We start from the raw sequence: 15273 nt of genomic DNA on the forward strand, positions 1-15273 counted from the left end.
TTTCGACAGGCCTATCCTGTCTGGCACCCAATTATGTACATTCAGTTATTATTTAATTGAATTATTTATTACAATTTATTCTGGGGGCCACCCTTTGAGATACTGGAGTCGAGAGCAGACAAGACAAAGAGAAGTTACTGTAAGCGTTCCACTGTTTTATATGATTTGTCTGTAACCACACACGTTTATATTAAAAAAGATGTAAGAAATTGTCTGCATTCTGAATGAGTTTGATTCATGCGTTGATAGATCATTCATCTTGTTAATGATATGACACAATGAGCACATCTGAATTTTATATAAAACATTCTATCCTGCATAATGTTGATTTCTAGCAGCAAGACAACTGATTCCTTATCCAATTAGAATGTTTTACCAGCAGTACATCTCATCTGTGATCAGAATTTCAAAAGCTATGGTCAGTCGTGCAGTCCACCAATACTGTTAGAGCGACAGCATTAGAACTAGGAACACCTACTACCACCGACATACAGTACAAGGACTAGCGACATTAACCTGTTTATGCTCATTGACCCCACCCATGTGTTTGACTTTACTTTGCTTAAATGAGTTCACATTTACTATATAGTGTACTGTTCAAAATTGTTTATAATGTTGACAAATTATACATCTTTATAATTTGTCAACATTATTAACTCTTTTTTGACTGGACTATATAGTATATGTGAACTAATTTAAGCAAAGTGACATCAGTGCTTGGGGGGTGTACATCAACAGGTTGAACGACAAAGTCGGAGGTGGTTTAAACATCAGTACAAATTCCCAGAAACACACCCAACCTCTGTGTAGAGTCCAAATTTACCTTTTTGCCAAACCTGCTAAAAGCATGTGAATCGAGAACATTTACCAGTCGTAAATATCTCTTACCGGCCATGGAATAGTATTTTGCATAATTTGTATTACATTTAAATCTTTTTGTACCAATGGCAATGGAATAACTTTTCTTGCATATTTATGGTAAACAGCGGAGGTCATTGTAAAATTATTAGCATACAGTATATTTAAGCAATAAGGCATTATAGGCCGTACTTATAGTGTGAATATAGTCATTGCTGAAGGGTGCTGTTTCCCCTTTAGCCATGACTAAATTTACCACATAACTAGTCGGTCCAAAATCCCTGATTTCTTCACATCATGAACTCTCCCTTGACATTGATTGTGTTCTGGTTAGGCCTTCACCCATTATCTGCAACCTTGGTGTGCTATTTGATCCTACACTCTGTTTCGATGCTCATATAAGCCAACTTGTTAAATCCTGTTTTTTTATTCATCCCCGTAATATTACTTGCTTACGTTCCTCTCTAAGCTTTAAAGATGCTGAAACTGTCATCAATGCTTTCATAAACTCTTGTTTAGATTATTGTAACTCTCTTTTTACTGGTTTATCCGCTAAAGTGCTACATCGCTTATAACTTGTCAAGTCATTTTTATTTGTATAGCGCATTTCACAACACACATCGTTTCAAAGCAGCTTTACAGAAAATCATGCATTAACAGAAAATGAAACTGTAATATCTATAATGACTTAAGATTCATCATTGTGTAGTTTGATAAAATACGATTGTGAATTGTGTTTAAAAATAAGTAATTAAATAATAATTGTATTTAGAAACCCAGTGAGCAAGAGTTCAAAACTCTCCTGCTTGTGTTCTCACACGTAACAAGAAATCAGCTCACATCACCCCGATCCTTCACCAACTGCATTGGCTCCCAGCTGCCAATGCATACAGTTCAAAATACTGGTCATAGCCTTTAAAGCCTTTCATGGATTAGCTCCTTTTTATTTTACAGAATTAACCCATCCCAGCCTGTCCACACTCTTGCATGCAGTACCCAAGTTTAGATTGTCTACTTTTGTTGGTAGGACTTTCAGCATTGTTGCACTAAAGCTTTATAACACTCTGCCCCAAAATCTCAATAAAATTACATCTCTCCAGATCTTTAAGACCCAATTACAAACTTTATTTACACTATTTGTATCAACTCACTAAATCCTGCAATGCTGTTGTCTCTGTATCATACATGTTTAATTTTTGTGTTTTGATCATGCATGCTTGCTTACATTTTACTTTATTAACTTTACAGTGGCAAGAAAAAGTATGTGAACCCTTTGGAATTAGCTGGTTTTCTGCATTAATTGGTCATAAAATATGATCTCACCTTCATTAAAGTCACAATTATAGAAAAACACATTGTGCTTGAACTAACAACACACAAACAATTATAATCTTTCATGTCTTTATTGAACACATCCCATTAAACATTCACAGTGCGGTGGAAAAATTGAACCCTAGGATTTAATAACATGTCGATCCTCCTTTGGTAGAAATAACCTCAACCAAGCATTTCCGGTAGCTGCGGATTAGGAATTTTGGACCATTCTTCCTTACAGAACTGCTTCAGCTCAGCCATATTCTTAGGATGTCTCTTGAGGTGATTCCACAGCATCTCTATTGGGTAAAGTTCTGGGCTCTGACTGGGCCACACCAACAGGTGAATTTTCTTTCTTTGAAGCCATTCTGTAGTGGATTTACTTTGATGTTTAGAGTCATTGACCTGCTGCATCACCCAACTTCTACTAAACTTCAGCTGGCGCACAGCCACCCTGACATTATCCTGTAGAATATCCTGATAAATGTAGGAATTTATTTTCACCTTGATGAAGGCAGGCGGTCCGGGCCCGAAGCAGGAAATCAGCTCCAAATCATGATGCACCCTCCACCGTACTTCACCTTTGGGATGATGTTTTCATGTTGGTATGTGGTGCCCTCGACACCATGCCCATTTAATATTTTCTGTATAGTAGACTCATGAACAGAGATGTTAACCAGTTCCAATGATTCCTTCAAGTCTTTAGCTGTCACTCTAGGGTTCTTTTTTTTTTACCTCATTGTGCATTCTGCTGGTGCCTATTGAGTCATCTTGGCTGGATGGCCAAATCATCTCCATTTATAGACAATTTGTCTAACTGTGGATGGATGAATATCTAAGCTCTTCAAGATAACTTTGTAAACCTTTCCAGCTTTATGCGAAGCAAAACTTCTTGATCGTACAACCCCAATTCCAAAAAAGTTGGGACAGTAAGAAAAATGCTAATAAAAACAAAAAGTAGTCATTTGTAAATTATATTCACGCTTTGCTAAATTGAAAACACAACAACTACACATTATATGATGTTTTACCTTGTGAATTTTATTATATATATATATAAATCTATATCAGATGATTGCAACATGCTTCAAAAAGCTGAGACGGCAATTTAGGACTAATAACAATTTGACGAGTTAAAATAAGAAGGCAATGTGAAACAGGAGATGTGAAACAGGTGAGGTAATCGTGTCATAGTATATAAGGAGCCTCCAAAAACAGCTTAGTCCTTCATGAGCAAGGATCATTTGAGACTTGTCAGTTTGCTAACAGATGCTTCAGCAAATTATCCAGCACTTTGAGAAATTTGCAAAAGAATTTCTCAAAAAGAGTTCCCCAAAGACAAATTGGAAGGATTCTGGGCATTTCACTCTCTACAGTGCACAATATAGTTAAAAGGAATATGGTCAAAGCTTGGTGCGTAAAGGGCAAGACGAAAACCATTTCTGAATGCACGTGATCTCTGATCTGTCTTAATAAACATAATTCATCTGTAATGGATATCATGAACATGGGCTTGGGATTACTTCAATAAAGCTTTGTTAGTCAACACCATTCGCCGCTGCATCCACAGATGCAAATTAAGACTTTACTATTTAAAGCAGAAGCCCTACATCTACACTGTCCAGAAGCGCTGCCGACTTCTCTGGGCTCGGTCTCATCTTAGATGGAAAGTAGAACAGTGGAATCATGTTTTTTGCTCCAATGAGTCCACATTTCAAATAGTTAAAAAAAAAAAACAGCCGTCGTATTATCTGGGCCAAAGAGGAAAAGGGACATCCAAGCTGTTATCAGCGTCAGGTCCAAAAGCCAGTGTCTGTATGGGCCAGGGGTGTGTCTGTGCCCATGGCATGGGTAACTCGCACATCTGTGAGGGCACCAATTAATGCAGTCAGATATGTACAAAATTTGGAGCAGCATATGCTGCCATCCAGCACCGTCTTTATCAGGGACATCCCGGAATTTTCAGCAGGACAACTTCAAACCACATACTGGCTGAATAAGCAGAGAGTGCCGGTGATAGGTTGGCCTACCTGCAGTCCTGACCATCTCCAATTGAGAATGTGTGGTGCATTATGAAGTGCACAATATGGCAATGAAGACCCTGTACAATTGTGCAGCTGAGACCTGCATAATGGATGAATGCGGGAAAATTCCACTTTCTAAACTTAACAAATTTGTGTCTTCAGTGCCTAAATGCTTAATAAGTGTTATTAGAAGAAATGATGTTTCAAAGTGGTAAAAACTCGACTGTCCCAACTTTTTTGGAGTGTGTTGCAATCATCAGATATGAAATTATTGTACATTTTCAAGGTAAAATTTCATATAATGTTTAGTTGTAGTGCTTTCAAAATAGCAAAGGGTGAATATAATTTACAAATCACTCCTTTTTGTATTTATTAGCATTTTTAATACTATCTAAACTTTTTCGGAATTGTGGTTGTAGATCTTCTGAGATCTCTTTTTTTGCGAGGCACGGTTCATGTCAGCAGATGCTTCTTGTGAATAGCCAACTCAAAATGTTTGAGTGCTTTTTATAAGTCAAAGTATCTCTAACCCACACCTCCAATCTTGTTTCATTAATTGCATGCCAGTTTGCCAACTCCTGACACTAATTAGACTTTATTAGCCAAAGGGGTTCACACACAGGGTTTTTCCAACCTACACTGTAAATGTTTGAATGATGTTTTCAATACGTACAAGAACAATACAATAGTTTGTGTGCTATTAGTTAAAATATATTGTGTTTGTTCATTATTGTAACTTAGATGAAGTTCAAACCAGATTTTAAGAGAAATGTATACATAAATGCAGGTAATTCCAAAGGGTTCACATACTTTTTCTTGCCATGTAATATGTTTATTTCTACTTTTTCTCTATGCTTTGTGAAGCGCCCTTTGGTCCTTGAAAAGCACTATATATATAAAAAATATTATTATTATTATTAATTTATTATAAAAATATTACGAACAATTTTGTTTTATTAGTTAAATCATTAAGTTGCTATAAATGATAGTAGCCGTTCTAGAAATTCCACCAGACTTAGCCGTTGAATTAGCTATGCCCCCTCTTTCCAAAACCCTGCACTCCAAAGACACGCACACACATGGACACATTTGAAGACCAGTTAAGAGCAGATGTACAAGGGAGCACTCCCCTTAGCATTTCACCATCCAACCATTAGCATTTTGTGGGCTCAGTTTGCACTGCAACTCTTTTCTTTGTGGTATCAAATAAAAGTATTAGACTGACTTCCTGTGGAGTGCAGAGAAATGTAAGTGCATATGTCTGTGTGTACCTGAAGATAATGATCTCCTCCTCACTCTCCTGTCGTCTCTTGTACTGCTGTAAGCAGATGTTGCAGTGATCCTGTTTCGGGTGGAGTCCTCTACTGACCGCCTTACGCAGGTGTGACAGAGACCAGTGAAGATCAGAGTTCAGCAGATTGGTGGTTGTCTCCAACAAGGTCTAACAGAAAGAAATACCATTGGAAACAGGTTTAAAAGTCAAAGCCATGGTGTAGCTGTTAGCACACATGCTCCAGACACATTGAACTGTCTTTCTAATGCTGGTGATGCAAGTGCAAGCCAAGTCAAGTCATTTTTATTTGTATAGCGCTTTTCACAACACACATCATTGCAAAGCAGCTTTACAGAAAATTATGCTGCAACAAAATTATACTGTAATGTCTATAATATAGACTAAAGTCCTAATTGAGCAGTTTAAATGAAAAACGTGATTGAAAATGATGTCTTTAGGCCCCCCAGTGTAGGTGGTGGCCAGTGAAGTATCCCTTGTTGTACGGTTGGATCTGGAAGCAGTTCATCCTCTGAGAAGTCCATCGTAATAGACTGAAGTGATGCAAACAGTGATTATCGAAGCATTGCTCGCTGTCTAGTTGGCATAGGCTGCAGATAGTAGTCATCATTCAGCGATACATAGTGTGGTGGGAGTAAAAAATTGGCCTGGACCAGAGCTGGATTTGGCAGGCTCTGGTAACCTTGGGATATGTATCCTGAGGATGAGACAGGGACACAAATGGAATAATATTAGTGTAGATGAAATTCATTTCAAAGCAGAGTTATAGAATATGAGAAGTGTTTCCAATTCCAGCAGACCTGACCAATGCACCAGAAACTACGGATTGAGGTATAAATTAGGTGTATAGATGGCTGAAGAGATGAGTCTTTAGTCTATACTAAAACTGAGAAAGTCTGTCTGAGTCCAGAACAATGTTAGAAAGGCTATTCTATGGTTTAGGAGCCAAATAGAAAAAGGATCTACATCCTTTTGCGGAAAATTTCACCAGGTCTTGAAGAAATATAAAGCTGAGTATCGTCTGCATAACAGTGCAAACTAATTTCTTGGTTCCTGATAATGTCTCCAAGGGGAAGCATATACAAGGAGAAAAGCAGATGACTAAAACTGAGCCATGCGGCACTCCATACTTTACTTTTACGTGATCTGAAAAATCCTTCTTTACACATACAAAGTGGTAGCTGTCATTTGATAAGAGCAAGTCATTTGTAACTCTGATAAGTGGTGTCTCTGAACTATGATGGGGACAAAATCCTAACTGAAATTCTTCACAGATACCATTTCTCTGTAAAAATGAACATAGTTAGGATGTACTTTTCTTGTACTTTAGACATGAATGGGAGATTTTAGATCAGTCTATAATAAGCCAACTCTCCAGGATTAAGCTGTGGTTTCTTGGTAAGTGGTCTGATAACTAATAAACTAGACCTGGCAGCTTTTAGAGCCTGTTTATAGCTAGAGACACTATCCTTCCATGCACAACCCTAAAAAACAACCCTAATATTGTACTCTTCCACAAGTGTTTCATTTTACAAGCTGCTTTCTTAAAAGTATGATCATTGTACCATGATGCGGGGCTTTTCTATTTAACTTTCTTTCATCAAAGTGGGGTGTTACTATCAAGAGTTATAAAGAAGACAGTGTCCATATTTCCTATGACTAAATCTAATTTTATGAACTTTTTGGCATAATGAGAATGTGAGACAGGTCTGGAAGATTATTAGTGAAGCTATCTTTAGTGGTCAAAAGAGTAGTTCTACCCCTCTGATAATTTATTATAGATTGAGGGACCTTATTTTAACAAGAGATGAGGTAATAATCTGAGATGTCATCACTCAATCACACAGAATTGCAATATTATCAAAATTAACTCCATAAGAGTTAAAAGATTTAAGTCAGGTTTCTGTCAAACAGAGCGTATCCAAACTATGATCTATAATAATTTTATTTAAAATTAGTGTTTTGGATGAAAGATAACTAATGTTTATTAGCACAAACTTAATAAGATGTTTATCTTAATGTATTATTATTATTATTATTTTCATTTTCTTGTTTGACATCAATCAGATTTTTTTTTTCTAAATAACTTAAAGGTATTATGTTTGGTAGTTTGGTGAACAAACACAGTCTATATATGATATCTAGGTGATACAGTCTCTGTGTGTTTATATAACCTGTGTAACATCCCAAGGCATCATCGGTTTAGCCAGTCTGTCTGCTTCCTGACCTGGGCCCCGGTGAGTCAAACACTAAAACTATTAAGACTATGATCCAAATTACTAGAGAGGAGAGTGTCACCTTCCCTGGAGGGATGGAGGCAGTCTCTCTTTTGCAGGTCAGGTCTACCTCAAAAACTCGTCCAATTGTCTATAAATCCTATGCTATTCTCCGGACACCACTCAGACTTCCAGCCATTCAGTGACAATAATATACTATGTATCTCTTCACTGTGATAAGCAGGAAGGGCGCCAGACCATATTAAAGTATCTGACATCATTTTTGCAAGTTCACACACCTCTTTAATGTTATCTATATATACTCCTATTGGTGCCAAAGTGAATAATCTAAGAAAATCTACGTTTAACATAGGCCAACACTTTTAAATTTGCTGTGATGTCAGCTGCTCTTGCCTCCTGAGACACACCAGATAATGGCGGCTGGAGTCTCTATTTTCATGTACCGTAAAATAAAATCCCCTATAACCAGGGCACATTCAACTGGATTCTCAGAGGGTGCGTCACTGAGTGGTGAGAATCTGTTGGAAACCCTAACAGGAATGGAAGAGTGGTGTTGCTTTGCCCTGCGGCTATATGGCTAAATCGTCGCTCATTCACCCTGCTGCGGGAGCTCCACTGGCGATACCAAAAAGTGTACATGGCTCGCTGTACTGGTCGCATCTGAAACAGTATCTAACGGCTTCTCTTTCTCACTAACCTCCACTAGCTTTCGGCTGTGTCTCTCTAACACAGTAATCTTCTCCATCAGTCTAACTAATTCCTTACAATAATCACATGTGAATCCCTAACTGCTGATAGATGAAGCTATGCAAAACATATGGCATGTAGTGCAGGTGATGATAACATGTGATGGTGCCATGACTTACCACAGTTGTTTGTTGAAAAAAGTGTTTGTGGTTCCTGAGCATCGGGGTTTTGAGATCGATGCAATAATCCGTATAAAAAAATCAGAGGTAAAAATGGATGCACAAAGTAGAATCACTATAAATTGCAATATAAAAAGCAGAGTAGAGAAAAAAAGTGAAAAAGCGGATGCATGCAATGAAATTACAACAAATCACAATAGGAAAGTGCAGTAAGTGTTTTAATAGAAAGATAAAATAGAGAAGACTTAGCAGGCATGCAGGCCACAAACACAAACTCAAGCTACGTGGCCGCAGCAACAGGAACAGGAAATGTCACAGGAACAGGATCCCACTTCCCCCTCTCACTCCCCAATAACCTTTAGTCACGGTTTGCTATATATCAGTCAAATTAAAGAGGGAACCAATGTCTTTGCACTGTCCCTTAACAAAAGGCAATGCAGGTTCACGAGAATTTTCCTCATAATAATTTTAATTATTGATACTGGAACCAATGCATGCAAGGGCTGGTAGGTATGATAGTATATTATGCAATGGTAGAAATGTGTTAACTGGTTAAGATTTTACAAGACAGATCATACCGCAGTAGATACACTGATGAGGCAAAACATTATGACCACTCACAGGTGAAGCGAATAATGTCGATCATCTCCTTACAAGGCCACATGTCAAGGTCTGGGTAGATAGGATGGTAAGCGAACAATCAGTTCTCGTAGTCAACGTGTTGAATACAGGAGAAATGGGCAAGAGTAAAGACCTGAGCGACTTTGACAAGGGCCAAATTGTTATGGCCAGACGATTGGGTCAGAACATCAATGAAATGGCAAGGCTTGTGGGGTGCTCCCGGTCAGCAGTGGTGAGTACCTACCGACAGTGGTCCGAGAAGAGACAAACCACAAACCGGCGACAGCGTGTTGGGCGCCCAAGGCTCACTGATGCGCGAGGGTAATGAAGGCTATCCCGTTTGGTCCAAACCGACAGAAGGTCTACTGTGGCACAAGTCACAGAAAATTTTAATGATGGTTACAGGAGAAATGTGTCACAACCAGTGTTGGGTAAATTACTTTCAAAAAGTAATCCACTACTGATTACTAATTACTTTTGTAAATTGTAATTAGATTCTTAATTACCTCATCTGAAAAGTAATAAGATTACTAATTACTTTACTTTGAAGTTACTTTCTAAAACCAATCAAACCTGCGGAAAAAAACCCCAAATGTGACTATTAGCTCTTTTAGTACTTTAATATTGACTGAAATATTAACCAAATTACATCAATATGACAAAGACAGCAACTTAGCTAAAGAGATCCAATGCATTTCTAAAAATGCAACTTAACTTTCTTATCTCAAATATGCTGTAGTAGTATCTTCCGGTGTGTGTGTCCGCTATCTACAACATTCTTAGCTGTGTGTGGCATGTATGTGTACAGTAAGCTTGTTTACCTGTGTTGTATGTTGGTGCGAAAGACAGAAAAAGAATACTAATGAACTGAAAACATTTCTAAAAATCAATTTGCAGACAGCTTTGATAGTAAAACCATTTTGTATTTGAATGCTTGTTGTTTGTTTTTGGTGTGCAGATACAGGTTTGCTTGTGTATTGCATCATGCATGTCTATGTGCATGTATGTCTGTTTATGTGTGTACATGTGCAGCATGTGTGTGTTTACACAACTTTACAGAGAGTGGATTATTTCTATTTTCTAAAGGAGTATCCTTTATCACTTGCACATCTGTAACGCTACTGCATTGTATTTTATTGTGTACAGTAAATAAAGAACATAAAAAGACGTTTCCTTAGCGACGTCTTTTTCAAGACGCTGTTCTGCAAATATTCCCACCTTGTGAGTGATATATCCCTCTGTCAGACGGGGACGTGCGCTGTTTTCCTTATACACCTGAAACTGATCTCCTCTCCTCCCATGGCAGCTGCAAAGGGACACCCGAGGGAGACACGCAATGATGGGGCGGAGCGCGGATATTTAAGGAGGATTTGTCGGCGGCCCAGCCTTGCCTTGCCAGGGCTGGGAGCACGCTGACACAGAGCTCGCTGAGATTGATTGTGAGCGCATGAAAACTTGAAACCCTTTACTTTAATTTTCAATTTGAATAAACAACTACACTCCCCTGCATCCATAGTAACACAGCTCACTCTTCTGCCTTCGCATCGATACGTGTCCTCCATGCCATGGTGGTTTGTTAGAGCACATGCTCATTAGCTGACACAGCAATACACATAAAAGTATGTAGGGCTTTACTGGTTGTTGATATCAGTGTTACTATCAGAAATAATTAATAATTATTTCTGTAGTTATTAATCAATATTTAAATTAATTAATTGGATCTAACTCATTAAAACCTCATATGGGACTCCAATAAATGTAGTGTGCTACGTTTAGGAGCAAGTTTGGTTATTAGCAATAATTAATAATTATCAAAGATAATTATTAATTATTAAAATCAACAGAACATTGATGAGAATCAATGTTAGCTTTTTTAATCCTTTAAATCAACAGTTATCAAAGATAATCATTAATTGTTAACGTCGATGAAACATTAATTAAAATTAACACTAGCTTGTTGATCATTCAAATTCAATCAAAGATAATTATCAATTATCAAAAATCAATAGAATATTAATAAGGATTAACATTGACGGGGCACCACCCTGGAATCAGGGACTAATAACCGAATATTAAAACAGTCTCAATATTAGATTGTTTTCTTAGGAAAATCGACATCCGAAGAATATCGATTTTCGGGAAAAAAAACAATGAATGAAGGTTTGAATCCGAGCACTGACATCCCGTCAGCATGGCACAGGCGTATGCAAAACAAACCAAAACACTTCTCTTTGTAATATAAACAAAAGTTTATTTATGCAGTAATATCAATTAATAATTAATACAATGCAGTCAATAAACTTCCGACTTACAACTACAAACTAAACAGTGACATGATTAGATATGGAAATAAAAAGAATCCTATAACACATAAGGTGTGTGTGTGACAGTGTGTGTGTGTGTGTGTCAGTGTGGTTAGTGAGAGAGAGAGAGAGAGAGAGAGATGATTAAGTGACAGCCCGAAAGCTGATTTCGCGATAGCTGGAGATAAAGCAGCCGTGTTCATCACTCAGAGACGCGGTTTTACGAGCGGGGCTCGTAAAAGTCCCTTGTTATTTGACTCTTTAATGGATGAACTCAGTTGCTGTCTCACCCGCGATGGCGAAAATGCACAACAGTCCAAATTGGTTGGACCACAATACAGCAAAACAAATTCGTGATAATTAATACCCTGAGTATTAATAATGAGCGGACATGGCGGTCCGTAAACTGTACAAGCAAAAACCTTGAAACACAAGAATAACACACAATAATATTCTATCTCTGCCCAGACGTAAACCTCTTACTTGAATCGCATGAGGACACAGGTAGAATGTGTTTTCCTCCGTCCTTTAACTTTGACCCGGTTCCTTGAGGCTCGGGTGATGACGGGGGCCGTTTCCTCGCGCTGTCGGCGGGCGGTACGGCTGTTGATTGTCAGAGGGCGGTACGGCTGTTGATTCTCAGCGGGCTGGCGGAGAACTCAGAAATGTCGACTTGATTGAAGATGGAAGAGAAATCTTTAATCTCTTCACTTCTGTAGGCCAACGGATGCAGATGCGAATTGCTCAGCGGTCTCCTTCGGATCCGTTAGAGAGTTCGGTTGAACACAGAGTAATCTCAACTCGTCCAGCGAGATGGAGATCATATGGCTACAGTTTCAAGTCGGACATTACTTCCTTAAGCCACGAGGTTGCACCGGAGAGCAGCAAAAAGCTACGTCCGTATTCGGTGAACTAAGTCGCTGGAAGCCACTTTGGAAGCATTTCAGAATTATTTGAAGTCCTGATGATGTCATGTTTGAGGGACGTTCTGTTGTGTGCCTCATCCAATAGGAGTTGAGAGCTCGATCCTTTAGAGGGCAAGGCTTCATGGATCTGTAGTCTGTTTTGGACTCCCTTTGTTTGATTTTGGCGCGATTTTTATCAGTAAGATTTACGACTTAGAAGGTGGGGGCTTAAGTTATGTTTTTACGACTGTGTTAGGCCTGCCTTTGTCTTCTATCTGAATACATGAGGCCCAACAAGTACCAACATAAGAATGTAATAAATTTTTAGAAGTATCAACAATAAGGAAACCGGAAGCGGGGTGGCAGTCCAGGTAAATCAAGCTTTAATGGTTTCCCAGTCTAACAAACAGTCTTTGGCTTTTCAGCTTCACAGCAGTGCATTTACTCTTCAGCTTCACATCAAGCTATCTACTCTAGCTTTAGTCATAAGAGGCAACATAAACTCGTAAATAATTTAGGTTAACAGCTTTGCAGCGTTTAGCTTCATGATCTAGCAGGTCTGTGTGACTGAGACTCTCTCTGTCTCACTGGTGTTCTCAGCGGCCTTTTCAAGCCCATCTCTGTCGTCACTGTAACAAGAAACAGGTGTTACACATCATTAATCATCAGGTGATGGCCCTTACCGCTTCCTCTCTCCCCAGAGACAGACACACGACCACGCTCCACATACCCCCACTGCCCGACTCAGGCCCGGGTAACGTCCGGCCTGCCAACTCCTCCACCATTCCTGGAGAGGAAATCAGCCACAACCATCTGTGGCTCCGGCCTGTGGACCACCTTAAATTTGAAGGGCTGAAGTGCCAAGTACCAACGAGTGATCCACGCATTGGTATCCTTCATTCGGTGGAGCCACTGAAGTGGGGCATGATCCGAGTGGAGGACGAAGGCCCGCCCCAACAGGTAGTAGTGGAGGGTTAGGACTGCCCACTTGATGGCAAGACACTCTTTCTCAATGGTGCTGTACTTAGTCTCTCTCAAAGAGAGCTTACGACTAATGTACAGCACGGGGCACTCCACACCCTCCACCTCCTGCGAGAGCACGGCCCCAACCCCCTCTCTGATGCATCTGTCTGTAAAATAAAGGGGAGAGAGAAGTTAGGAGCATGTAAAAGCGGCTCGCCACAGAGTGCAGATTTCACTCTCTTGAAAGCCTGTAGGCACGCCTCCGTCCACTGGACCGGATCTGGTACCCCCTTTTTAGTGAGATCAGTCAAGGGGCTGGTGATATCAGAAAAAATAGGAACAAACCTTCTGTAATAGCCAGCCAGCCCCATGAACTGTCTCACCTCCTTTTGGACTTGGGACGTGGGCAGGCCGCTATCGCTGCGGTCTTATCAATTTGGGGACGTACCTGCCCATGACCCAAGTGGAAGCCCAGATACCATACTTCCACCCGCCCAATTGCGCACTTTTTCAGGTTTGCCGTGAGCCCCGCCCGCCTCAGCGACATCAGGACGGCTCTCAGATGCTGCATATGCCTCTGCCAATCATTACTGTACATAATGATATCATCTAAGTAGGCAGCGGCATACGCAGCGTGTGGCCGGAGGATCTTATCCATGAGGCGCTGGAATGTGGCGGGAGCCCAGAACAAACTGAACGGAAGAGTGACGAATTGGTGTAAACCGAACAATGTGGAAAAGGCCATTTTTCTCGGGATAATGGAGTTAAGGGGATCTGCCAATATCCCTTAGTTAAATCCAGTGTCGAATAAAATTGAGCCGCACCCAACCGATTGAGCAGATCGTCAATTCGGGGCATTGGGTACGCGTCAAATTTAGACACCACGTTGACTTTCCGGTAATCAACAAAGAACCGGACTGACTCGTCACTCTTACGTACAAGAACAACCGGACTCGCCCAATCACTGTGCGATTCTTCTATTACCCCCATCTCGAGCATTGCCTCTATTTCGTCCCGAATCACCTTTTTCTTGTGTATGAGGTTAGTCCAACCGGGGAGAGGAGAGAACACATCCGCAAATTATTTTTGTAACCTGGCCACCTCTGTGAGCTGGGACGGTGAGAGGTGGTCTCCACAAGGGACCGGGGTGAATGGATCGGCTTTGAACTTCACCTCTGGCCCGAGCTCTGCCCTCACCAGAACTACCGTCGCCATGGACACGGAGACCGCCTCTCTCCACAGTTTAAGGAGGTTGAGGCGGTAAATTTGACTTGCCCGCCTCTATCCGTTCATTTAACTTCCTAATCGAGATCCCCGACTCGCAGTGTACCCTCAAAGGGTCCTTGCCACTTGGCGAGTAATTTCGAGCTCAAAGTGGGGAGTAATACAAGTACTTTGTCTCCCGGTGCAAATTCTCGTAGCTGGGCACCCCTATTATACAGCCGGCGTTGTGTCTCTTGAGCTTGGAGCAAATTCTGTTGTGACAACCGACCCAGTGTGTGTAGCTTTGCTCGAAGATCAAGGACATACTGAATTTCATTTCAGTCCCGCTCCACATACATTTTAAAATGCATTCTACTTAATTAATATTATTGTTTTAGCAATAAATGTGTAACTTAATTTTATTCATGTCTGTAACTGTAATCAGATTACTAAATTTTAAGTAACGCATTACATTACTGTTATCGCAAAATGTAATCCGATTACAGTAACTGTAACTAATTCATAGTTGTGTAGTGACCCAACACTGGTCGAAACACACAGTGCATCGCACCCTGCTGCATATGGGGTTTCATAGCTGCAGACTGGTCAGAGTGCCCATGATGACCCCTGTGAACCATCAAAAGTGCCTACAATGGGCACACGAGCGTCGGAACTGGACCTTGGAGCA

At 40.1% G+C, this 15273-nt stretch overlaps 1 protein-coding gene across 6 annotated transcripts in view; it reads right to left on the reverse strand.

The window, feature by feature from the left end:
• Positions 1-15273, reverse strand: part of vps8 (VPS8 subunit of CORVET complex) — a 184731-nt gene that overhangs the window by 42526 nt on the left and 126932 nt on the right. For 4 of the 6 annotated variants that reach the window (XM_051702468.1, XM_051702467.1, XM_051702466.1 and 1 more), the window contains one exon: positions 5468-5637. In XM_051702468.1, coding sequence (XP_051558428.1) covers positions 5468-5637 — 170 coding nt within the window. Of the gene's footprint in view, positions 1-5467; positions 6185-11997; positions 13049-13149; positions 13550-15273 lie in introns of those variants that run through there. The other 2 variants (XR_007897689.1, XM_051702469.1) reach the window with 2 other exon arrangements.

This window comes from Myxocyprinus asiaticus, chromosome 7 (genome assembly GCF_019703515.2).
Source record: "Myxocyprinus asiaticus isolate MX2 ecotype Aquarium Trade chromosome 7, UBuf_Myxa_2, whole genome shotgun sequence".
Taxonomy (NCBI): domain Eukaryota; kingdom Metazoa; phylum Chordata; class Actinopteri; order Cypriniformes; family Catostomidae; genus Myxocyprinus; species Myxocyprinus asiaticus.